The following is a 25,229-nucleotide window of genomic DNA, read 5'->3' on the forward strand; positions in this document are numbered from 1 at the left end:
TGCATACATGCACGAACACACAAGCAATAAACAAGCAAATACATAAATCAGTGAAAACCAAAAATAAATATAAAAGAGAAGAGATCATACCTTGGGCTAGGAAAAGTCAGTAAAGCACTTGCCACACAAGATGAGGAGCTGAGTTTGGTCCCCAGAACTCACAAAAGTGGCAGACATGGTAATGAGACATGGTTATAATTCAAGCACTCGGGAGAAGATGGGGGGGGCCTCACTGGCAAGTCAGCCTAACCTAATTAAAAAGCCTCAGGTCTTAGTAAGAGACCCTACTTCAAAAATCAAAACTGGCTTCTGAGGAACACTACCAAAGATTCACCTCTGGCTCCCACACACATCTGTGTGTGCACTGGCACACACACATGCCTCTGAAAACATGTGGACATGTATGAACAGATAGATACACACCCACACACTCACACATAGAGTCACACACACAGTACATAACTCATATAATATTTAACTTACCTGCTTCCAAGTAAGGTTCATTTTTTTCAAAATACTCTGGTGCTATCTGTTTGAGTACGGTGTGAAAAAAGTGAATATAAGGTAGTTTGCTGATCAAAACCAATGACTGAGGAAAGAAAGGGAACAAAGGGGTTTTTAATGCTTAATGATTATAATTGAAGTTTGCCATTTATTTTGCATGAACAATTTATTAATGAGCTAAATTTCAGCAAAAAAAGGTATGGATTATGAAATTGTTAAAATATTTTTAACAGCAGATAATTAAAAAGAAAATACATAGTCATAACTGAGAAATGAAATCATCTTTAAAATCATTATGATTTAAGACTGTTTTTCAACATGTGTGTCACAACCACTCAAAAGACCTTTTCACAGGGATTGTATATTAAATATCCTGTATATCAGATACTTAAATCATGATTCATAACAGTAGCAAATTACAGCTATGAGTAGCAACAGAAATAATTTATATTGAATTATAATAGCTCACCATAACACGAGGATGTGTATTAAAGAGTTACAACACTAAGAAGGTTGAGAACCATTGCTTTAAGAACTAAAGGCATATTCACAGATATTCTTGCTCTTTGGGTAAAACAATTTCCCCAAAAGCAGATTAATATAGTGGGCAATTTTAAAAGCCAAGTGTGATTGTTAGTTTTAACTGTCAACTTGAGATAATCTGCAACCACCTGGGAAAAGGATATCAGTGAATGATCCTCAAGGTCAGGTTGGCCTATGTCTGTGGAAGGTTTTCTTGACTATGTTAATTGAGATAGGAAAACCTACCTATTGAGTGTGAAAACATTCCCTGGGCAGGGATCCTGAACTGTCTAAGAGTGAAAAGAACAGGCTGAGCATGCTGTGGCTACTGCCACTGTGACCGCTCCGCAAAGGTGAACTGGTCTACCTGGAACTACAGCTAAATAAGCTACATTCTCTCAGTTGTTTGGGTCAGGGTATTTTATCACAGCAATAGAGACAAACTAAGATAACTAACTATTGTATACAACATAGACAAAAAAATTAGCCATGAAGTCTGTCAGTCTATCTTTTATTTATTTATTTAGGTTCTTTTTGGAAACAGGGTTTCTCTATACAGCCTTGACTCTCCTGGAACTCCTGTGTAGACCAGGCTGGCCTCAAGTTCAGAGACCCACCTGCCTCTGCCTCCCTAGTGCTAGGATTAAAGGTGTGTGTTATCACTGTGATGCTCAGCCCAAATCCCTAAGCCTGTTAAGTTCTACAGCCCAGCTGTTCTAGCCTAGTTACAAATTTAAAAACTGCAACTTTCAGCATGATCACTTTAGATACAAATTATACTGATTTTTAAGTGTAGGGTTTGTTTTCCCCCTTGAAAGCCACTCTTTTAAATTAAGATTTTATTTTTATTTATTTGTATATGTATGGGTGTCCACAGAGACCAGAAGAGGGCTGCAGATCCCCTGGAGTTGGTTGCAGGTGTTTGTAAGCTGTCCAATATGGGTGCTGGGAACTGAACTTGTGTCCTCTGTAATAGTAGCAAATGCTCTTAACTATGAAGCCATCTCCCCATCCTCCAAACTACTTTTTACCTTATCTGACATTAGAATAGGAATTTTCCTTTTTTCATTTGGCTTATGAAAAGACTGTATATGTAGGTTGGAAGCAATACTGATTAAAATGTTGCTATACTTTACCTATTGACTCATTGTTTAAAACCTGCAAATTTTTATGGGTTGTAAGAATATTACAATTTGTTCATTTTCTCCCTTATTTTAAAAGTACAGAGACAGCAAAAACTCAATAGTTAAAATCTATGGAATATGGGGACTGGAGAGGTGGCTCAGAAGTTAGTTAAGAGAACCTCCTGTTGAATACAATTCCCAGCAACCACATGGTGGCTCACAACCAAGTATAATGGAATCTGATATCCTCTCCTGACATACAGGTATATATGCACACAAAACACTCATACATTAAATACATAAATTAAAAAATTTTAAATTATAGAACATGGTAGCACACACCTTTAATTTCAGCACCCAAGAGACAGAGGCAGGTGGATTTTTATGAGTACAAGGTCAGTAAGGTCTAAACAGCAAGTTCTAGAACAACCAGGATTACATATATAGTCAAACCCTGTCTATAAGTTAAGTAAATAAATAAATAAATAATAAAAATGGAACAGGTGCCTATAATAAAAGAAGCTCAGGTAAGACATAAAAACCCAGACATGATTAAGTTGAAATATTTCCACTTCAGGGATGAGGAATTGAGACAGGGTCCTAGGTAGCCCAGGTTGACTTCAACTTTCAGATTTTTCTATCTCCACCTCTCAAATGTTCAGACTACAGATAAGCACCATTAAGTCCAGCTCTTGCTTCCCTAGTCATAATATAAAACATAAATAGTGCACATAAAATTACCTTCTGAAAGTAGCCTCTTTTAAGAGTTTTATCTCGAACTTGTCGAAAATATACATATCCATAAAAATATGCAGGATCTTTCTATGAAAGAAGACAAAAAATTGATGTATGTGTGTGTACATATGATGTGTGTGTACATATGTATACACAGATATCCTTTAACAGTAACACTGGGTTTCTTTAGTAACCCAAGTCAATATGTAGACAATACACTAAAGCTAGTGATACCTTCCTACCAACAAACGGCAATCAGGAGAATAAAGAATCTGCCAACTTGCCCGGAAATTGTAACCTAAGAACTGAAGGTGGGACTTTTCCCTAGGAACCCACCAGCTTATGTTCTTAATTCACATCTAGACTTGCAAACAGAAATCAGAAAACCATCAAAGTCAGTATTTTCTCTAATGCTACACTGTTTCCTTACAATATGCATTAAATACCTCTAAGTTATAATAAATTCTGAGGGAATACCACTTGAATACAATAGTGTTTACTATATAATGGCACCCTAGCTGTCCACCACCAAGCAAAGCACCTCTCCATGCTGGTCAGTTTTTTACAATTTCTAATGGCATCATTTCTAGAATAGTAACTTTAGAGTCAGTTCCATTCACATACAGAATCCTTAATCCCTTACTTAAGAAACCCAGCTAGATAATAAAGTAACCCTCAAAAGGCAAGAACACTGGCATGTTAGCAAAGGGGACTGAGCACATCAGTTCTAAGGAACAAGTGCCAGGCTTACTCTCACATGGATGCTTTCCCACCTTTAAGTAAACTGGTAAATCTTTGTCAAATTCATCAAGAAGACAGTGCAGTGACACCCTCCTCCCAGAAGACTGGCGGAATCTAAAACAAAACTGGGTGTCTCCTAGACAACCTAATGAAAACAAAAAGAGAAAAAAAGTCAGGAAGGCTTCATGTGACATTTATCCAGTTTCATCAAAATCACAGTAAAAGAACCTTACAGATAAATTTTACTCATTTTAGATAAAAAAAAAAAAATCCTAAAAATTCTAGGACGTAGTGGTGCACACCTTTAATCTTAGTGCTTGGGAGGCCGAAGCCAGCAGAAGTCGGGAGTCTGAGACCAGCATGGTCTACATAGTGAGTTTTAGAATAGCCAGAGCTACAAAGAGAGACCCGGTCTTGAAAAGAATAAAATAAAGGAATTCTGGCCTTGTTCCAGGTCACCTTATTAGTTAGAAGTTAGCTACATCTTATTTCCTAGTCCCTTCACAGTTTCCTACTTCTTTCTCCAAGGCTATTCTATTTTTCTTTTAATTTGTCTACATAAGATGTTGTCTTACATATATAAACAAATGAAGCCACACACTCACACACATCACATACATACACAATGATACACACACACACACACACACACACACACACACACACTCCTACACATACCTCTTATTTCAATGTACAGCTATTAAGAACTGTCTCTGTTTTGTTTTTGAGACAGTGTCTCATTATGTAGCCCTGGATATCCTAAATTCTCTATGTAGACCAGCCTAGTTTTAAACTCAGTGATGCCCCTGCCTCCTAAGTGCTGGATTAAAGGCATGTACTAGCATACTCATCTACATAAATAAAAAAAAATCTTTTTGAGTTGTTGCAGGGTATTTGATCACACTGCTACTCTTGAGATTGTGCTGTTTACTGGAAAAACTTGTTTCTAGCTGTGGTATGGCTCAGCTTTAGCACACACCTTTAATCCCAAACAATGAAGGTGAGGCTAGTTTGTAGAAGGAAGCAGCCATGTTTGAAAGTGATGTTTAATGGAGTGGCAGACAAAGTGATGAGCCAGAGAAAGATCTGACAGAACAGGATCTGCCCGACTCTCATGAGAAGAGAGAGGAAAGGGAAGCTACTTGAGGGGCAGTGGAGAGAGGAGGCAGTTTTACCAGGAGAGTTTTACCAAGACAGGGTGAAGAGAGAACAAGCTAGACACTGGTGAGGACAGAACTAGGCAGGGAATGAGGAGCAAGAAGATTAGAACAGAAAGCCAGAGTTAGCATGAGGCCACACAGAACAATTCAGTCAGAGGCTGACAGAAGTCAGATTTTAATCAGTCAGCTTGCAGAGAATTTTGAGCCAGAACAATTTTGAGTTGATGAACCTGCTAGAGTTCAGAAAGAACAAGAAGGGGTGAGCTTACTCAGCAGTAAGTCTCAGAGGCCAAAAATGTACTAAGATTTTCCAGAGGCTAGAAGCTTCCAAGACTAGGCCTAGGTTAGCAGACAGAGGCAGTGAGCCTCCTAGACAACAATTAGATTGGGAGAATAAGCTACATTTACATAGGGTCTCATGTAGCTCAGGCTGGCTTCAAACTTGCTAAGTAGCCTTGAACATCTGACACTCCTGTCTCTCCCTCCCCAGTGCTGAGGTCAGTTATGATACACAGTGCAGGGCACTGAAGACAGGTATCCTTGGATGCTAGATAAGCAGCACCCAACTAAACTGCATACCAGTTTCCAAACGTTTAACTTTTAAAAGTAGACAAAGCTGTTTTAGAATACAAGGACCAATGATGATGATGAGGAGGAGAGGAAGAAGAGGAAGAAGAAGAGGAGGAGGAGGAGGAGAGGAGGAGAAGAGGAGGAGAAAGTCTTTATTTTAGCAATCAGCAGTTACACTTGGAGGAGGGAGGGAAAGAATCAGAAGAGCCTTGAGGGAAGGTTTTGAGGTGCTGGCAATATTTTATTAATTGGTCCTAAGTGTGTTTTACATTTCACAATGAGGAGGCCTTTTAAAAACAAATACCATATAAGATTCAGTAAGAGACCATAATCAACTTATCATCTTAATCATCTGAATTAACAATTAATTTTCAACTCTAATCATTTCAGCAAGACTCTTGAAATGCAAATTTTAATTAAATATGTCAGGCAATAATTACTTTTAAAAACTATTAATACTCTAAAAATTAGCTGACTAAAATATGCATGCTGGTAAAACAACTCATCCAGGTAAAACTGTTTCCTACTCAAATCTGATGAACTGAGTTCAACCCCCAGAACCCATGCATGAAATAGAGAACTGACACCTGGCCTCCACACATGCATGGCAGCACATTGGCACATGTGCACCAACATGTATGTATATGCACATGCATACACAAAATAATCATTTTTATATTATGTTACCAAATTGTAAACTCTTGCAGTAACATCACTTAGATATTTCCCCAGGTAATAAGTTGAAATTAATATAATAATGCTCAAAATTTTTATCATCATATACGTAAGTACTTTTATTTCTTTCTCATATGACATTCTAAACAGGAAAAAGACACTTCACGGTTTGTTCAACCTTTTTAAAAACCAAATTATGTAAGTAAACCTAATGGCAATTATAGACCCTAATATTTCTTTGCTATAAGAGAGAAGAAATGAAAGAAACTGAATTTCTTTGTGTTTTGAAACAACAAAGCCTTGCTATGTTTTTCAGGCTAGACTGGAACTCACCATGCAGACAAGGCTAGTAGCAAGCTCAAAATCTTCCTGCCTCAGTCTCCTGAGTTCTAGGATTACAAGTATATGCCACACACCAGATCAAGTTTTGCTTACCTATTTAAGCAGAGAAAAATGCTCTGTGATGTGGTCTAGTATTGTTTCAATTAGACTTATATATTTATTATATAAGGGCTCATTTATTAGCTAGTTAAGTCCTCAGCTAATAACATTATTTGAAGGTTCTGAAAACTGGGAAGATAGAGCCTAACTTAAAGAAGCGGGTCACTGGGGCATGTCCCTGAGAACATCTTTTGCATTGAGCTCCTTTCTGTTGTCTTCTCTGCTTTCTGTATATAGTTGTGAAATGAGATATTCCACCAGACTAAACTGTGTTTGAGTAAACAGCATGTGTGTGACATGTAGTTTGCATGCACACACATATACTTGTGATCATGGCAAGCCCTTTACAGACAGAATCATGTCCGCAGCCCCAAGCTGTTGTTGTTAAGGTTTATTTTATTTTCATTGTATGTGTATGAGTGTTAGCCTGCATGTATGTGTGTGTCCTACAAAGGCTAGAAGAAAGCATCAGATCCCTCTGAAACTCAACTTACAAACAGTTGTGAGGCACCGTGTGGGTACTGGAAATGGAACCTAGGTCTTGGACAAAACAGCAAGTACTCCTGACTGCTGACCCATCCACCCAGCCCCAGCTATTGTTTGTTTGTTTGTTGGTTGGTTGGTTGGATTTTTTAATGTCACTGATAATCAGAACAGACACTGAAAATGATTTTCTTCATTTAACAAAATCCTCTCTGGAAAGCCAAGCTCTTTAGGTCAGAGTTGTCCAATTCACTGGTCTCTGGCCAAACTGTCCATTATCAGTGCATGCAGTCGTGGTTCTTCCTACAGGAATGCCAGAGAGACAGCAGATAAAGCTTCCATTTAAGATTAGTATAGAATAATTATAAAGCTTCTTTGCCTGAGCTGAAATAGCAAAGTTAAAAGTAAACAGACAATCTTCTTATACCAAAACAGTCACTCAAAGAGTAAAGAAAAAAATAAGTATTTTTCCTGATGACACGGACAACTATTTCTACATTACAACAAACGTGAGTATGGTGTGGCTCAGAATACATACAACTAATATAAAACTTCAACACTAGCCCTTACAAGGCATATTGGTATGTGCCTATAACCTTGGAGCTAGGAGGATGGACAGAATATCACCAAGTCTCCAAGTTAGTCTGAAGACCATCACAGCAGCAACCAACAAAAAAGCAAAGGACAAAGGCTCTACTCTGCATCCTTCCAGTCTCTGCTCCTATCCACCTTGCTGGGACTACTGTGGCTAAAATGGACTTGCTCGGGGACAGGACTTTAGGTCAGATCTTCTCAAGTGTAGAAGCACAGACATGTGTAAGTGCACAAGTTTAGAAATATAGAAATGTACAAATGTGAAGTGTGCAAGTGCACAAGTACAGACATGTAGCAAAGATGTATTAATATATCACTTCTGTACTAATACCAATTCATAAACTGGTTACTGATGTGTGACCAAATAAATATGTAAGTTGAATACACTTAAAGGCTCTTCAAGCAATCTGATGTTAGTGTGACAAATTTATAGTTTTGTTTTACTAATATTTTTTAAATTTCTTTTTTTCTTATATTTTCTTTAGCATGTATTTTATAAAAGTATTGGTCCATATAGACATTAAAGAACAAAAACAGACCCTTTAGCACAGGTAATTTAAGGAGTATACAGTACATCACAATGTCCTTACTCTTTGACACAAATTATGTCTAACTACAAGCCAAGTCTACCCACAAGATCTGATTCTTCCTTGAATTCATTGCTACTTAAAATTCTCTATTAAGCCTGTGTTTTCTCCCTTGACATATTTAAAATATGAAGATTACTGTCCTTGAGTATCCAACATAGCTTAAGTTGAAGAAACACCAACATTCAGTTGGTGATAATGGTAAATAATGAAGAAACGGTTTGGCCTGTGTGACTGACAGCAAGCACATTCTCAATTATTATTCGGAAAAAATGCATGGGACAGAAACAAGGACCAGTCCAAGTTTTCTCCTAAATTCATGAAGATCTAAGGTGTGTACAAGGGAGGCTTGTAGGTCCAGCAAACAATTTCATTGTGAATTGTAAAAAAACATTTTCTTCTATATAGTTTTCATACAGTCTAAAATGCTATTCTTCTTTGTTTGTGTGTTTGGGGGGTGTATCACAGGAAGGAAGCCCTGATTTATGATTCTTTCCTAAAGTCTGCTCTGCTGCGCCAAGATTTCCTTTTCCACAGCAATAAAAGCTATTTTGGACATTTTAAATCAACCTCAAAGTTGGCACAGTAGTTATAACCTCCATTTGCAGGATACAGAGGAAGAGCAGTGGTCTGGAGAGCCACCAGAGCTCTGGGCTCTGAAATGCTCTCCAGACCATGTTCATCTGTTAGAACATCAAGGTCTGCTTTCAACATCTTTTGCCAACTTTACTAATATGTTCCAACCAGGCTTTGAGTAAAATGAACTATAATTCATTTGATAGGGAGTTTTTTAAAAAGATACTTCAAAAAAAAAAACTCTATGGGTCATTTATATGCCTAAAATATTACAACTTATTTATATAGATACATGCTGGGAATCGGTTCTAATGCTATCTTATTTCAGCTCCCAAAAAGGCTCACTTCCAGACCTGAGGGTCCCTGCCCCCAGCTGGCTTTGATTGATAAAAAGAATTGCCATACAGCCAATGGCTGGTCACAAAGACAAGGGGCCAGGAGAGAGAGGAGAAGCAGAGCATCACCATGACTCAGATGTAAGAGCTACAGGAAAGAAAGCAACCAGAAAGCAAGGAACCAGGAAAATGGCCCTGGTGGCCACTCACCCAACTGGGTTTGGGGTAGCAGAGAGGAAATGCTGATTTAGCAAGTTGATGCAGGAAAGTTGGAGGAGAGAATGTGTACTGACCATGGGGAGGATTAGAATGTCCAGCCATTGAGTTAGTCAAGGCAGATCAAAATGAGCTGATGTTATGTGTGTCTTTCACTCATGTCCAGAGAGCTCTTGGGCGGGTGTGCACTTGCAAGCTACCGGGATCCAAAGCAGTTTAATTAATTCACTGCTATCGATTTACACTCGAGTTTAAACTTATAAAAAGAAAATGACCTACACAGATACTATTAAATAATTTATTAAAAAGGCTACCAAGGGCCAGGTATAGGTCATTAATCTCAGCACTTGGGAGGCAGAGGCAAAAGGATCTCTGGAGGTTCAAGGCCAGCCTGGTCTACATAGTGAGTTCCAAAACAGCCAGGGCTACTGAGTTAAAATGCTATCTCTAAATAAATAACTAAATGGATGATAGATAGATAAACAAAAAACCCACGAAAACAAAACCAAACCAACAAAACAAAAAGGCTATCGAGTAGCTCTGTGATAAGAGTTCTTGCCTGGCATACTCAAGATCAAAGTTTAAATTCCCAGTGCTACAAATTAAGTAATTAAAATTTTTAAACAGTGTCAAAATACCATGGAATTAATTTTTAGTCTTGTTCTTTAGAGGAGAAGGGAGTTCTTCCCCTAGTCTCTGGGGTTCAGTAGCTAGGATCTGTGTATTAAATTAAACAATAATAATAAAATATTAGGTCTGGAGAGATGGCTCAATGGTTAAGAGCACTGACTGCTCTTCCAGAGGTCCTGAGTTCAAATCCCAGCAACCACATGGTGGCTCATAACCATCTGTAATGAGATCTGATGTCTTCTTCTGGTGTGTCTGAAGATAGCCACAGTGTACTTATATATAATAAATAAAATAAAATATTAGAATATAAAACATTTAACCAGACATGGTGGTGCACCTTTAATCCCAGCACTTTGGAGGCAGAGGTCTTGTGAGTTTGAAGCCAACCTGGTGTACAAAGTGATTCAAGGACAGCCAGAGTAGTTACAGAGCAACTTTTCTCAAAGACTGGAGGTGGAGTGGAGGGTAGTGGGCAATAGGAAAGACTTATTTTATATGTTTCTGAAAATTTTACAGAAAATGTTACTACCCAAGGGGAGCTGTGTCTGGAAACCTGTACACAATTTTCAAAGGTTAAATTGCAGAAACATGTCCGAACACATTAAAGAGCTTAGCATTTTCAGTTAGTAAATTGTGGGAGAGTAAACATGTATGGAAATCTATAGAAGTCATTTAGCAAGGTTTGTTTATCCTGATTCTAGTCAATGTCATCTCTAGCAAGAGCTTAGAATCTTAGACCAGCAAGATGGTTCAGAGAGTAAAGGCACTTGTTGCACAAGCCAGAAAATTGACCTGTGGAACCCACTCACATGGCAAGAAGAATCAATTCTATGAAGTGGTCTGCTGACCATGCCAGCCATGGTAAGTGCAACCATACACCCTTACACACCCACCCCACACCTACCACCTACCCCCCCACACACCCAGGGGTGGGGAGGGGGGTTGCTATGACAGACAGTTATCATTATAGACCAAAACCACTAAAGGTTTTAATCAGTTCAGATCAGAACAAAAGACCCACTAGACTTGATTGAGAACATTATCTAATTAGTAAGAAACAATTTTCTTTCAAATCTTTCACCAAAGCTGAGCTCCACATATATAGGAAGGGAAAAGAAAAACTACAAGCATTTATACAGTAAGAAAATTAATAATAGTCTGTCAAATCTCTCAAATCAGATAAACTGTCAGGACATTAGAAATAAGCACAAAAGGTAAGAAAACTAGTTACTCTGCTTTAAGAGTTCTGTGTGTGATCGGAGAAGCTGAGTGTTCTGGTCACCGTAAGTTTATAAAGCTGTCTTGAAAGTAAAATACAGAGGTAGCCTGAGAGGTATCAATAGTTAGGACCACACAAGCACAGCTCATAGGAACCGGAGAAAGCATGCTTAGTCACAGGCAAATGTGTACGGGGTCTATAAACGAAGCACTATTTCAAGAGCTTTCCACGATGCAGTAACTCATAGAAACAACTGGAAATAATGGATGATAGTATTTCACCACTATATTCTTGCTGCTTCCTGAGGTTTTAGAAAACGTGTCGCTAGAGAGATTGCTCAGTGGTTAAAAGAGTTTGTAGAGAACAAGAGTGGCTCTTAACTGCCTTCGACCCCAGGGATCAGCTGACCTCTTCTGGCCTCTGAGAGTGCTTATACTCATGTGCACAAACCCACATTCATAGACACACATCATTTAAAAATGTTTACTGCTTTTGCACAGTTCCAGGCAAATTCTTAAGTTTTGAACTGAAAATAAACTATGCACTATAAGTTACCAAATAAACTATCTTGTCTTTATTTTAAGAAAGATATTGTTCTTTGCATATTTTACCTTATCACACTGTAACAGTAACCTTAAGAGCTGAACAAAGTGAAATCAGTAATGACAGGACCCTATGGATCATTAAACAGGACTCAAAATCAATGGACTCCTGAGCTCAAACTGAGCACACAATCTATTATGTCATGTTGACTATGTGCCACGCATGAAGACTACAAACCATACTAGTACAGGATTCAAGAGAAACATCTTATGATAAATAGTTACCTGAATTTGAGTCTGGAAAAGACAAATAGCAAATGTTCGTTTTCTGAAAGAGAAGAGAAGAGCCATGATGCTGGCACACACATATTCCAATAGGGACAAGCAAAAGTGACTTAAAAAAAAAGACAACACAGAGAGAAACATTTACTTACTTCTTTATCAGTAAGTTTGCAATGCTGGGGATAAATTACCTGGAAGAAAAAAGTTAAATTACGTTAGCATATAATGGGTACACCTAGAATTCTTGTTGACTATGGCCAAAAAGGTTTTAAGAGATCACAGTTGGGGCTGTGTTGTGTCACCTATAGTCACAGATACTTGTAAGGCTATATCAAAAGACTACCTATAGTTCAAAGCCAGCCCAGAAAACATGGTGAAACTCTGTCTCAAACATGAAATAAAAATAAAATATTTTTAAGTAATAAAACAAGAAGAAGCCTAGAAGAACTAAGTAGATGTTACATTAGTTTTAAAAATTACATCAAAACTCACAGACTATATGAAGTTCAAGAAAAAAAAGAAGAAAATGAAAAACCATTATGCTTAATCTTTACACACCAAAAAAACTTTGACTATTTCCAGGTTACATCTTGTTTTACCGGTACTTTATGCTCATTGTAATTAGTAAGATTTTAATGCACACTATCAAACCTTTAATAAAATTAAGTACTGACAAAAATGTATTCGCATAGTTTTATGCATAAATGCTTACAATCTGTACATTTATCTTTGTTTTTAAAAATAAAGTTGTAAAAAAAAGAGTAATAAGTACAGTTCTTTAAAAAATTACATAAAAAATAGCTCTAAGACTGGTGAAACCCAAACTCATTTTCTTTTTCTGTTTGAACTTAAAATCGAAAGAAAACATAATCTATACTTCAACTCTTATTTGTTCAAGAAATGATATGTCTCCATTGATTCCATGAGTACTATACCTCAAATACTTAGAGGAAAACAGCAAGGAAAAATTTACCTAAAATTTTACCATACAGTGTATGGTAAGCACACATCCCATTCCTTTAAATAACTGTCTTTTCCTAGTTCAGCACCTGCAGTGGCCATAGAACCCTCCGAGGAAAAACAACTGCCTATCAGTCTCTGTAATGGAAGGTCTGGGCCAAAGCAGCTCCTGCCAGATTCAGCATCAGTCAGCAGAGGACTCATGGGCATCATCCTATAGATCAGCCCACTTCCCTGAGTAACTAAAAGGCAGGTCCTAGCAGGGCATGGTGGCAAAAGTTTGTAAATGCAACACACGTGAGGCTGAGGCAGGAAGATCACCACGGGTCTGAGATTAGCCTGGGCAACACAGAGAAAAGGGGAGCCACCCCACTCTCCTCGAGGAAGTTTAATACTCAATAGTTTTTAAAGGGGTTTGTTATTGTTGTTGGTTTGGGGTGGAGGGATTGCTTACTTGCTTTTTTTGCTACAGAAGCTCATATATCCCATACCAAGCTGAGATTGAGAGGCCTGCAAATGTATACATGGCTTATAATTTAATATTTCCTGTGTACTCGGCATTATAACTCAAAAGACTTCAGATTTTTCAGTTTGAAGTCGTTTAGAATTTAGTTTTCATTGTTTTGTTTGAGACCATTTTTACTGTGTAGTCAAGAATGGTCTTGAACCCGTGATCTTCTGGTCTCTGTTTCCCAAGTGCTGGAACAACAGATATGAACTACCAAAACTGTTTTTTGTTTTTGTTGCTGTTGTTTTGGTGTTTTTTTTTTTTTTTTTTTTTTTTTTTTGAGAATTTGGGGGCTTTATTTTACTGTAGCCCAAGCTGGCCTCTAACTGAGCCAACCCTCCTGTTCCAACCTTCCAAGTGCTAGGATTACAGCCATATATCATGACACTGCCTTCAATTCTTATTGGCTAAATCCCTATCGTCTAAATCATGCCATATAATTTTTATTTTGAAATGACAGGGTTGGCAGTAAAGCTTTAACTCAGCATGCTTAAGATCCTGGGTTCAATTCCCCAGTTTAACAACAAAATGTACTTGTTTAAAAGCATATTAGGGGAAATTTTCCAGCACTAAAGATTCAAAATGGAGCAGGAAATTGTAGAATGTTTTCCTAGCACTAATGGAAATGTGAGTTTGATGCCCAGAACCACATAAACTTGGTTCAGTAGCACATGCTTATAATTCTAGAGGCAAGAGGATCAGATCAGAAGTTCAAGGCCAAGATCTTCCTTGGTAACAAAAGTTCAAGATCATCTTGAGATACCTGAGGTGAAGCATGACTACAAGTGCTCAGCCATGAAGGTAGGATAAACCATTCTGCTAAAGAAAAACATCAACCACTCGAACGTGACCAGATAGGGGAATTCAGGAAACAACAGTGGCTTCGTGTTGTTTTAGCACTTTGTTCTAATATATTAAGGGCTTTTTCTCATCTAAGTCTGAGCCAGAGCTCAAACTTGTTTGTTTTCAAATATTAAATTTCTTCAATACTCTTTGCTTCCAATAAAACTTCCTGCTGTGGCCGGGGTAGAGCTCAGTATGTTGTTATGAGTACTCGCCACTCATACATGACCCTGGGTTCTATGCTTAGCTTCAAAATAAGAAACGTACATAAATTCATTTAAAACATATTTCCCATTGATGATGTGATAGTTTACTGTGTTCTCTTCTAATAACTTTCTATCTGCTGTTCCTATTTTACATTATTTTAGTCAATATACAGAGAAAGAAAAAGATGGCAAAAACCTAACTCCTTACAGCACCACACATCCAATGGAACTGTGTTTTGGATTACAGATTTTGAAATAGCACTCATCGATAACTTGCTTTCACAACCAGGTCTGCTGGCACAGGTCTACAATCAGAACTACTTGAGAAGCTAAGGCAGGAAAATTTGAGTTTAAGACCAGCCTTGACTACAGAGAGAGTTCAAGGTTGGCCTGAACAACTGAGTAAGACATGTCTCAAAATAAAAAGTAAAAAACGGGCTGGAATGGAGCTGGAGAGGAACAGTGTTTGCCTACCGTTAGTTGAGGTCAATACAAACAAACAGAATTTTGTTTTCTCATGCCAGCTTTAGCTGGGTTTTTGTCACCTTTAACAGCAAAAACAAAAACAATCATGGTTAATTTTTCCCTAAATGGGAATTCATAAAAGAACTGCCTCGCTTCATTTACCACTCTGTCATTACACTTAAGACAGTCTCTAACCAGAGTAGAGACTTAAAAAACAAATACACCTTTGCTTCATCCGAGGATTCCCTTAAATTAGTTCTATCCAACCAGTAGTATTGATATATAATACTTTTCATATGTATCCAAGTCTCCCTTTCTTCATGTTCACATTATTTTACTTGCAATTTTAAAAGCAGAAATAACATCTAAAAACCATTACTAGTGTTCCATTTAAGTCATAATTTATGTAAATCTCACTACAAGCTGGGGGAACTGGTATGGGCTTGTAATCCCAGCACGTGAAAAGCCCAGGAAGGAGGGTTCTGGGGTCAGACTGGACCGTGTGGAAGCTCCAAGCCAACCTACACAGCACAGTGAGGCTGTCTCAAAAATGGAATGTTTGATTGCAGCCAAGCTCATCAGGAGCTTGTTGGACTTGGTCGTGCTGGCAGTGGTGGCCTGTGACAACTTATCTTCAGCAACTCTCCGCTTAGTTTTACTAGTCTTTCAACGCTTATTTCTAACATACACACACGCACACACACACATACTGTAAAAACAAATAAAAATGTTTAAAACTGAAGTGCAGGAGAACATCAAGGGTTCTGTTAACTATACTAGACTCTTCTAAATTACAACTTATAGAAGACAAAGATAATTAAGTCCTAAGTATGACAACAAAAAATATTTTTCAGAAAAAAATCATTCATACATATGTGAACTGTCTCATTTACCACTTCATCTTTACAAGAATGTATGTGTGTAATATATATTACATCCCAAGGCAAGAAATGTTTCAAACAAACTATCTCTACAAAAGCAGATGTATTTGCTATGACCCTGCACAGCTACCTTCAGTGTGAAGACTGTGGTCGCTGAAGAGAGGTAATTAAGAACACGAGTTACAGGTGGTATCACATGTACACACTTGCTTTAAAAAAAAGCCTGGATCTAACTAAGTGATACAGTCTTGTTTTACTATGTCATCATGGGGACCAGTCTAGGTTCAGCTCTAGCTGCATCAAACAAACAGCTAAGAAGCACATGAAGACAACATTAGTAGTCATATGGAAAATGCAAATGAAAGCAAGATAAAAGATCACTCCTACTCATTTGTATATTCCAAAGAGCAGATAAGAGTGGCAAGGATCAGGAAGAACTGGAATCCTTTTATGTTGCTTTGCTGGTAGGAACATTCTCGTAGTTTTATAAAGCTGTATCACATATACCATATATGGCTAAGTCTCTTTATCTCTATAAACACAACCAAGAGCAGCTGAAAGATGCTCACATGAAACCTAGTGCAGGAGCACTCGGCAGCGTTTCCAGTGGCCACACAGAAATACTTCCTATTGAATGATGGATAGATAAACAAACTGTGACATCTGCAAACACATGCTACACTACTGAGCCATAGAAGGAAGAGCAGACATGACTGACCTCCAGCTGTGTGCCTCACCTCAGGAAAGCAATGAGGACAGCTCAACACCAATGATAAACTTAAGACATTTTGAGACACTTTTTTTAACTTGGTCCTGTGGTTCTCAAGCACGACCTTTGTAGATGACAATGAGGTATTGCAATATCAAAAGGCTGGACACACCTGACAGATGAAACCTGAAAACACGCCAAGTGAAAGCAGATAGAAAATGCTACATGTATGATTAATTCATGTGACATGTACAAAGAAAGCAAATCCAAAACTGAACACAGACTTGTGGTTGCCAAAGGCTGAGATAAAGGGCTGTTAGTAGATACTGGATTTCTTTTAGAAGTGATGAGATATTCTACAACTGGATTAGTAGTATGAGGTGTGTGATTCAGGAAAACACTAAAATCACTGAAGTGTGATTTTTAATTGGATAGACCTTATATTATGCAAATATCTGAGCTAAGACAAGCAAAACCCCAACAGCCCATGCCTGGGCACAGCTAATAATTCACCTTAAAGTCAAAAAGTATAAATTATAACCTTTCTTCCAGGGACCTCAAGTCCCTCCCTCTTCTAGTAGACCCATCAGTAAACATTTTCCTTTCAAAGAAAAATTATTCATGTATTGTTTTGTTTGATCTGAGATTGTCTGTGTAGCCCAGGCCAGCTGGAAACTCAGAATGGAGACTGAGCTAGCCTTCAGCTCACTGAGATCTACCTGTCTCTGTGTGAGATCAGGACTAAGGATGTGCATCAGTATGCCCAAACTAGCTATTCACACACCTTCAGCTTCTATTTCACTGAAACTGTAACATTTCCACATGACGTCAATTCACTGATCTGAAATATGCTTTGGATTCTCCTGCAACTTCCTTCGGCCATGCTTAGAAACTGCTCAGCTATTTTGATTTTGCCTATCAAAGTCTATCCAGGACTTGAAACAGGTGACCTTCCTTTTTTCTTTTCTATAGTTTTTCTTAAATGACTATACATATAATTTTCATTATGTCACATAAAAATTTAACTTTTCAAGTTTTAAAGGATTCAAAATCTCATCTGACACTGGAAAATTCTCACTTAGTCTGTAGAAAACTCACTGCATGCTCTTATTCAACTCTTTCATTAAATAATAATGAAGACTTAAACACAGTTGTCTTTACCTGATCACCTCACGGAGAACAGGACACAAGAGCCTATGCCTGTGGTCTCAGTATTCAGGAGACAGAAACAACATGGTCACTTGAGCTCAGGCTTGTGACACCAACCTCAGCAATACAGCAAGAGCTCAACTGTGTGTGTGTGTGTGTGTGTGTGTGTGTGTGTGTGTGTGTGTAAGCGAATGCCAATACAGGTCTCATGTAGCCCAAGCTGACCTCAAACCCAGTAAGTAGTTAAGGGTAATCTTGAACTCCAAACCCTCCTGCCTTCTCCTAAGTGCTGAAAAAACCAGATATACACCACCATGCTTGGTACAAGAACCCATCTCTTTTAAGGATACCTAAACAGGGTATCTAACAGGGAAGATAGCTCACTGGTTAAGAGAACTTGCTGCTCTTCCAACAGACCCAAGTTTGATTTCCAGCAGCTATGCAGGCAAGTCAGGAGTCACTTATAACCCGATTCCAGGGGGATCTGATACCTGTACCCTGAGGTACCTGCACTCATTATATTTGCATACATACACATATAATTAAAAGTATTAAAAGTAATTTAAAAAATTTTTTAAATTAAAATGGTACCTGATAGAATCTGCTGTTTGCATAGGGTTTGTATGTATCCATAAAGTTTCTATGTAGGAAGCTTGGTCCCCGTGCAGTGTTGAACTAGTGGCCTAGAAAGGAACAATGACGGTCTCAAGGAGACTAGTTGTAGAGAAGACTGTTCAATTGTTTTTAATTAAAACCCCTACCCCATGATGACAGATGTTACTGCCACACTGCTGTACCTTAAAACCTGTGAGCTAAATAAACTTCTTCCCTTTTTATATCACCCACTGTCCAATATTTAGCTATCACTACAGAAAATGTTCTAATGCGGAGTTCTCTGAACATGACAGGTGCTAACAAGCTATTCTGCCATTTCCAAACAGCCTCAATGTTCCTGTTTTAATACCAACAAGACTTTAATAGTACTGACCTCAAAATTGATCCTATAATACCTAAAGGGACTCTTATTAACTGATTAGATGAGCAATATAAAGTTCTAAAGACCTAAAGTTCACTCTAATTTTTTAAGTTTTAAGATTTTGAAGCATTTAGATTTCGGGTTTGCAGATTAGAAGTGCTCGGAATGTTTTATTTAGCATCACTCTGTACGGGGATACCCTGGGGAAGGCAAATCATCACTGCCAGTAACTTAGGGGTCTCACGTTCGGTCCTCACTGGCATTTCACAGGTCTGTACTGCTTTCTCCGAGTAGCTACATTTTCCACTCAGGATAGCTCACATGTTAGAGCAAATCCAGCTTTTGGAACTAAGTCATCAAAATCCTGGCTTACTAAACTTAAGGATTTGGGATAAGCTGGTTACATTTCAGTGCCCTTACTTTAAAATAGGACATTGAAAAGATTTCTAGAAAAATAGATGCTACCCAAAACACATTGTTTTGTCTCAAGTATCATTCTAAATGCTTTCCAACACTAATTTACCTCACAAAGCAATGGCGTAAGGACTACTGTTATCCTACAAAAAAAGTGATATGTGGCTCAAACTCTTACATGCTTTGGTTGTTGCTGCTTGTCGGAGGGCAGGTTGTCCTAGTATATCCTAGACTGTTCTGGAAATCCCCGGTAGGACAGGCTGGCCATGGCTGCTCTCTGCCTCTCCAGTGCTGGGCTTACAGGTCTGCAGCACCACACCCTGCACAGACTAGGTTCTGACTGCTGTCTCCATGGCGACTTAAAGAGGCTCTAACTCTACATTTTGTTTTTTGTTTGGATCTGTTCTGCTTTTTAAAGAATGCTGACATCCCTCCATGGCTTCAACTAGATTATTCATTGGGATCTCATCTTTTGTCACATGACTCTAAGTGTTGATTCCGAATTTGGTGGTGGTATGGTTGCACCTGCCTTTACTTCCAGCACTCAGGAGACAGGTGGATCTCAAAGCTGGAGGCCAGCCTGGTCTACAGAGTGATTCCAGGACAGCCAGGGCTACACAGAGAAATGATCTTTAAAAAAGAAAACAGAAAAGAGAAGAGAAGCAAATATAAAGGCTTTCTGGCATGCAGAGTCCCTGCGTTCTGATGCTGAGGTGGGTAAGGCTGGCAGCCTCCAGGATTGTGCTGCTCCGTATGTGTGGCTGCTATTCTGTAATCTTCCTTTTGAGCCTCCCCAGTTGTGGTTTACAGCCTCAGGCTGAAGCCACCACATATGTCACTCCCAACACAAGTCAACCTTTCTAATCCCATCCTACTACTACCATTCCTGCACATCTCCAACACAGGCGTGGCTTCAATATATATATATATATATATATATATATATATATATATATATATATATATATATATACAACTACTTTCATATAATCATTCCTGCTCTGTGTTCATTTAAAGAGAAGGTGGCAAAACATTTTATTTCTCCTTCAGTAAAATAGAAGGCTAGGCGTGGTGTACTCAGGAGACAGTAGACAGATCTTCTGAGTTTGAAGCCAGCTAGGTTTACATAGGGAATCCCGTCTCAAAGAATAAAAGCCAAGGGCCAGTGAGATGGCTCAGCTGTTTAGGGAAAAGCTGCTGCCAAGCCTTCAGGCCTGAGCACGGCCCATGGGACTCATGGTAAAAGGAGAGACTCCACTCCAGTTCTGTGTCCTACTCTACTAAGTGCACAGTGACATACGTGCACATGCACACTCACACACGTAAATAAACGTAGTAAGTTTTTTTTTTTGACAAGCAAAACAAAGCTGCTCTGTCGCAAACAAGGTAGCACATAACAACTATCTAATCCCAGCACTAGGAGGTGGAGTGGTGAGGGGTGTAGACTGAGACTCGAAGGCTGCTGAGTTCAAGGCCAGCCTGGGCTACATGTATTCTAGGAGAATGAGATCTGGTCTCAAAGTAAAATCATTTTACATCTTATTGGGTTTATCCTTCTTTAGATCCTTTATGATCCTTCCTCTCCTATCCTTACTTTCTTAAAGCAGTGGTCTTTAATCTGGACACAGAATGCAACAAAGGATCCATGAATTAGTTCAAATAGTCTAACTCTAAACAGAATTTTGTCTTAATTCATTTCCAAGAGAGTTCAAACTGTTGGTTTTTTTATTTTTTTTGAAGGCTCGGGAAGCAAAAAAAAAATAATAATAATAATAAAAGCTAAGAACTACTTTGTAACAAAAGCAGCTGTGAAATGGCAACTGTGGGAAATAAAATTTACTATGTAACCTTTAATGATTCTTATTTGCCATCACCTCAATTCTGTCAAGATATTCCACTTATTTAAAAATGTTCATGTTAACAGCCACATTCCAAACAATGAGATTACAAAAGCCAATCAATGGGGCTAGAGAGATGGCTCATTGGGCAAGAACACTTGATGCTCTTCCAGAGGACCCAGGTTCAGTGGCAGTTCTCAACCACCTGCAGCTCATCAGAGGACCTGACGCCCTCTTCTGACCTCCAGGTGTACCAGGCATGAGCTGGGACACACAAGCAAGCAAACACTCACACAGAAATAAATCTTTTTAATGGGACCAAATATAACTGCTTCTGCTTTCTGATTAAGTATGATTTTGCTACACATATAATTACAGTTTATCATTAAATAACTAGCATAAAATATTGTCTCCAGGGGCTGGAGAGGTGGCTCAGCTGTTAAGAGCACTTGCTGCCCTTCCAGAGCATGAGTTCTGTACCCAGCACCTACATGGCCAGAATTGCAGATAAGAGTGAATCTAGCCCCCTTTTCCAGCCTCCACAATCACAAGGTACAAATGCTCTCTACATACAGACATGAAGGCAGAACATACACATTATATAAACAAATCTTTAAAAATAAATGTCTTCAGTCTTTGCAGATTGTCATTCCTGTCTCAAATAAAATACAGAATTGCTCTATGTACTAACTCTATCAACAAATGTTTACTGAATACTGTGTCCAGCAATAAATTTGATCCTATTGACTATGTAGATTAATTCTTAGATCTCCACCTTATTGTCTCAATCCATAAATACAGGTTAGAACACCCTTTTATGTGTATGTCCACTAATTTGCATGGTGCCTAGATCGTAATGAAAGCTCAATATTTAAATGAGCTATGTAATGCCACAAAAGACAAAAGAGATCACGGTGGAATACAAAAGTAGTAGTTCTCGTTTGGAACAACCAGACCACCAAAGTTAGAATAAGATGAGAATCTTTCACTGATGCCAAAAGAATAACAAAATACCAAAAACTTCGGAGCATACGCCGTTCTAGTAACTTTTCCCTTGGATAAATAAGACAAATCGTTTATGGTAGCAAAAGAAAAGAAAAAGGAAGAAAGGAAAAAAAAGAGGATACTAGATGATGGCAAAATGAGTGAGATTCGAAGGCCTTTTAGATAGGATATTAAGATATTCCACAGCTTTTCACAAGCCAACAATTTTCCCACTGGCATTAGGTTTCTGGGAACTGTTACAGAATCAGTATTAAGCAGCAGCAGGGGACTGGGGAGCGGGGTAGGAACAGCTCTCCAGCAGACAGCTTGCCTAGTTTTCAGAAGGCCTTGAATTCTGTTTGTAATGCTAGGGAGAGACTTAGAGAGAATGGGGGCCCTGCGACACTCCACCCAGAAATGGGGAACAGAGAGAAAAAGGAGAAAATGCACGCTAAGCATTTTGACTTGGACTTAGTGGACCGATCTGTGAGTTAGCGCAATTGACAATACAGTCGTCAGTCCACAGGATTGGAAGTGCTCGTTTGGCTACAATTCACATATGTCGGGGGTATTGTTCCTTTCTTGAAAGTTCCAAGCAAACATCCTGTCTGCTGCAGCCTCTTCTGGACGCCGCTACCCTTTAGTTATCGCTGTGTTTTGTTTTTTTGGATTCTTTTTTGCTTTTTTTTAAAGGGAACATCAACAAGTATTTAGGAGGGGCCTACAAAGAACTTTTCACCCCTAGCCTCAGCCCACGATCCTCCCACCGCAGGGCCGGAGAAGCGCCGCCCAGCTGAGCCATGCAGGGGCTGCGAGCCACGCCCGGATGCGCGGCGGCCAGGGCCCGGCCGCCCCAGGGTGGAGACAGGGTGCGGCTCGGCCTCACCTCCACCGCCTGGCCCAGCTCCAGGTCGAAGCCCACCACGCACACGCAGTGTAGCCAGGCCGAGAAGCCGTCCCAGCGCAGCAGGCCCCGGCGGCCATCGTCCTCCTCATCGTCCTCCAGCGCGACTCCCGCCGCCGCAAGGGCTGCCGCCTCGCGCCCCTCGGTCCCGGCCTCGTCCAACGACCCGCGGGAACCGGGCCCGGAGACCCCCTGGCCCCGCAAAGCCATCCGCCACCCCCTAGCCGCTCGAGCCGCCTCCGCCGCGGACCGCGCCGCAGAGCGCGCAGGCCTCCGCGCACGCGCACCGAGTGCTGCCGCAGCCGCTCCGGACTCCCTGGATAGGGGCGCGGCCACGAGCCACGTGACCCTGGGAGCAGGGGTTCAGTGTGTTTCCCTGCACGCCCCAGCTTCTGCCACTCGCTCAGATTGGCCTACTGGGCTCAAGGCTCTTTAAACTGAAACAGTGGCTCAGGAGTCCTCATCTCGTCCTCACGATAATACAGCAGTGAATTATTCTTGAAATTACACCGTTTATTATTAAAGTATTACTGAAACATAATGGTTAAAAGCAGTGTTTAATGAAACTTTTACTCTGTGCCAGTTGATATGCTAAGTTCAAATACAAGTATTAACTGTTTATTAAATGTATCAATGTGATGGACGCTATTTCTCTATCTTGTTTGTTAAGTTTTGGGTAGTTTTGTTTGTTTGTTTGTTTGTTTGTTTGTTTGTTTGTTTTTAGCTATGTCGTACATAGTCCAGACTGGCCTCTAACTCATGGTACTCCTGCCACAGCCACCCAAGATTTTGAGTTTAGTGGCCGCCACCTCTGGCTAATATGTCTTCAGAGATAAGGAAACTGAAGTTCTGAGGAGCTACGTGACTAGCCCTGCAAGTATAAGAACTCGAAGGCAAGCCTACGTTCCCTTCTGAAGTCCACTGATAGAGACGTGTACTTTCACTCTCCAACAATACCCTCCCTACCAAGACAGTTCCCGTCTTCATCGTTCTGGTGGATTCACTCAACTCAGGTATATCCAGACATTCTTGGAATCCCAAGTTGGTCAGTCACCTTTGGACCATGCTATCTGATTTCAAGCTACTTTATCAGAGGTCAGGCAGGTCTAGGCTGAGCACTCAAGAGACATCTGTCCTGCTAATTGCTATTGATTATTGGAACAGCATGATCCCACTAAGTAGGATTTGTTCAGCACCTGCTAGGATTTATTCATAGAAAACAATTAGAAAATATGGTAATACCCAATAGGAAAGTGTGTGAAAGACAATTGAGAACATACAATGAATTTTTCAAAACCCGTTCCCATACCTGGGCCCCTCAACAGCCTCAAAAGACAGTGTTATTACTGCTTCTATTTTACATAGAACAAAACTGGGGCTCCAAGTGATGGCTTAGTGGTTAGGACCACTTGCTGCTTTTGCAGAGAAACGGGTTCAGTGCCCAACACCCACATGGTGGCTCACAATTATCTGTAACTCCAGTTCCAAGGGATCTAATGCCAGGGGATCTTCTCATTTCCAGTGACACCAGGAACATATGTGGTTGGTACACAGACATGAACACAGGCAAACATAACCTTAAAGCACATAAAAATACTTGACCACCAAGAAATGGTCCATCTCGGTGATGGTCAAGCATTCTCAAACTTCAGTAGTAGTGTATTCCAAAGACTTTCTTAAACATTTAATTATTATTTTTATTTTATATGTATGAGTGTTTTGCCTTTGTGTAGGTATGGGCACTGAGATGGAGTTTGGTTTGCCCAGATGCCAGAAGAGGGTTCCAGATCCTCTGGAGTTAAAGTTGGTGCTGAGAACCAATCCTTAGTTAGTCTTCTACAAAATCAACAAGTGTTCGTAACTGCTAAGTCATCTCTCGCTCTAGACCCACCTGGAAACTTTCAATACCACAGAATTAACTGGGGACAACACTTAAATTAGAAACGGTCTTTGACTAAAACAACCTGCCTGTGACAAAGAGCCATTACGGTTCAGTAAGAAAAACATAAACAGTAAGGTTCCAAACCTACTGTTCAGAGAAAACTACTGTTTTGTATCAGAAAGAATAGGCTAGAAATTTAAAAATAATCTACGATCCAGCCATAGCTCCATCTATCATGATTGGCAAGCAGCTCCAAGAACTAGTTTCTGGATTGGTAATAAAATGGTATTTGCTAAACTGACCTACTTACTGTCAAGAAGAGAAAAGTGTTCCCAGTCCAGTTCCCAATCCAGACACTTTACTATATGCTACTTAAATGATTAATAAGCTCTAATGACCAGCTGTTTCACCGTGCTGGACCCTTGGCCTGTGGACACCTGACTATTCTTTACAATACTATCTTTTTCCTTGTTTATTTGTTTGAGACAGGGTTTCTTGACAGAGTCCTGACTGTTCTGGAACAAGCTCTGTAGACCAGGCGGTCCTTGAACTCAGAGATATGCCTCCAGACTGC

The 25,229-nt window shown here is 39.5% G+C and overlaps 1 protein-coding gene across 1 annotated transcript in view; it reads right to left on the reverse strand.

The window, feature by feature from the left end:
- The window catches only part of DENND6A (DENN domain containing 6A), a 48,861-nt gene extending 25,858 nt beyond the window's left edge, over positions 1 to 23,003 (reverse strand). The window contains exons 1-6 of the mRNA XM_080925844.1: positions 22,756 to 23,003; positions 12,089 to 12,127; positions 11,940 to 11,982; positions 3,659 to 3,771; positions 2,892 to 2,972; positions 484 to 589 (exon numbers count right to left, since the gene is read on the reverse strand). Coding sequence (XP_080781970.1) covers positions 484 to 589; positions 2,892 to 2,972; positions 3,659 to 3,771; positions 11,940 to 11,982; positions 12,089 to 12,127; positions 22,756 to 22,983 — 610 coding nt within the window. The 5' untranslated portion in view covers positions 22,984 to 23,003. The remainder of the gene's footprint in view (positions 1 to 483; positions 590 to 2,891; positions 2,973 to 3,658; positions 3,772 to 11,939; positions 11,983 to 12,088; positions 12,128 to 22,755) is intronic.
- Between the last annotated feature and the right edge of the window lie 2,226 nt (positions 23,004 to 25,229).

Source organism: Micromys minutus (assembly GCF_963924665.1).
Source record: "Micromys minutus genome assembly, chromosome: 12".
Classification (NCBI taxonomy): domain Eukaryota; kingdom Metazoa; phylum Chordata; class Mammalia; order Rodentia; family Muridae; genus Micromys; species Micromys minutus.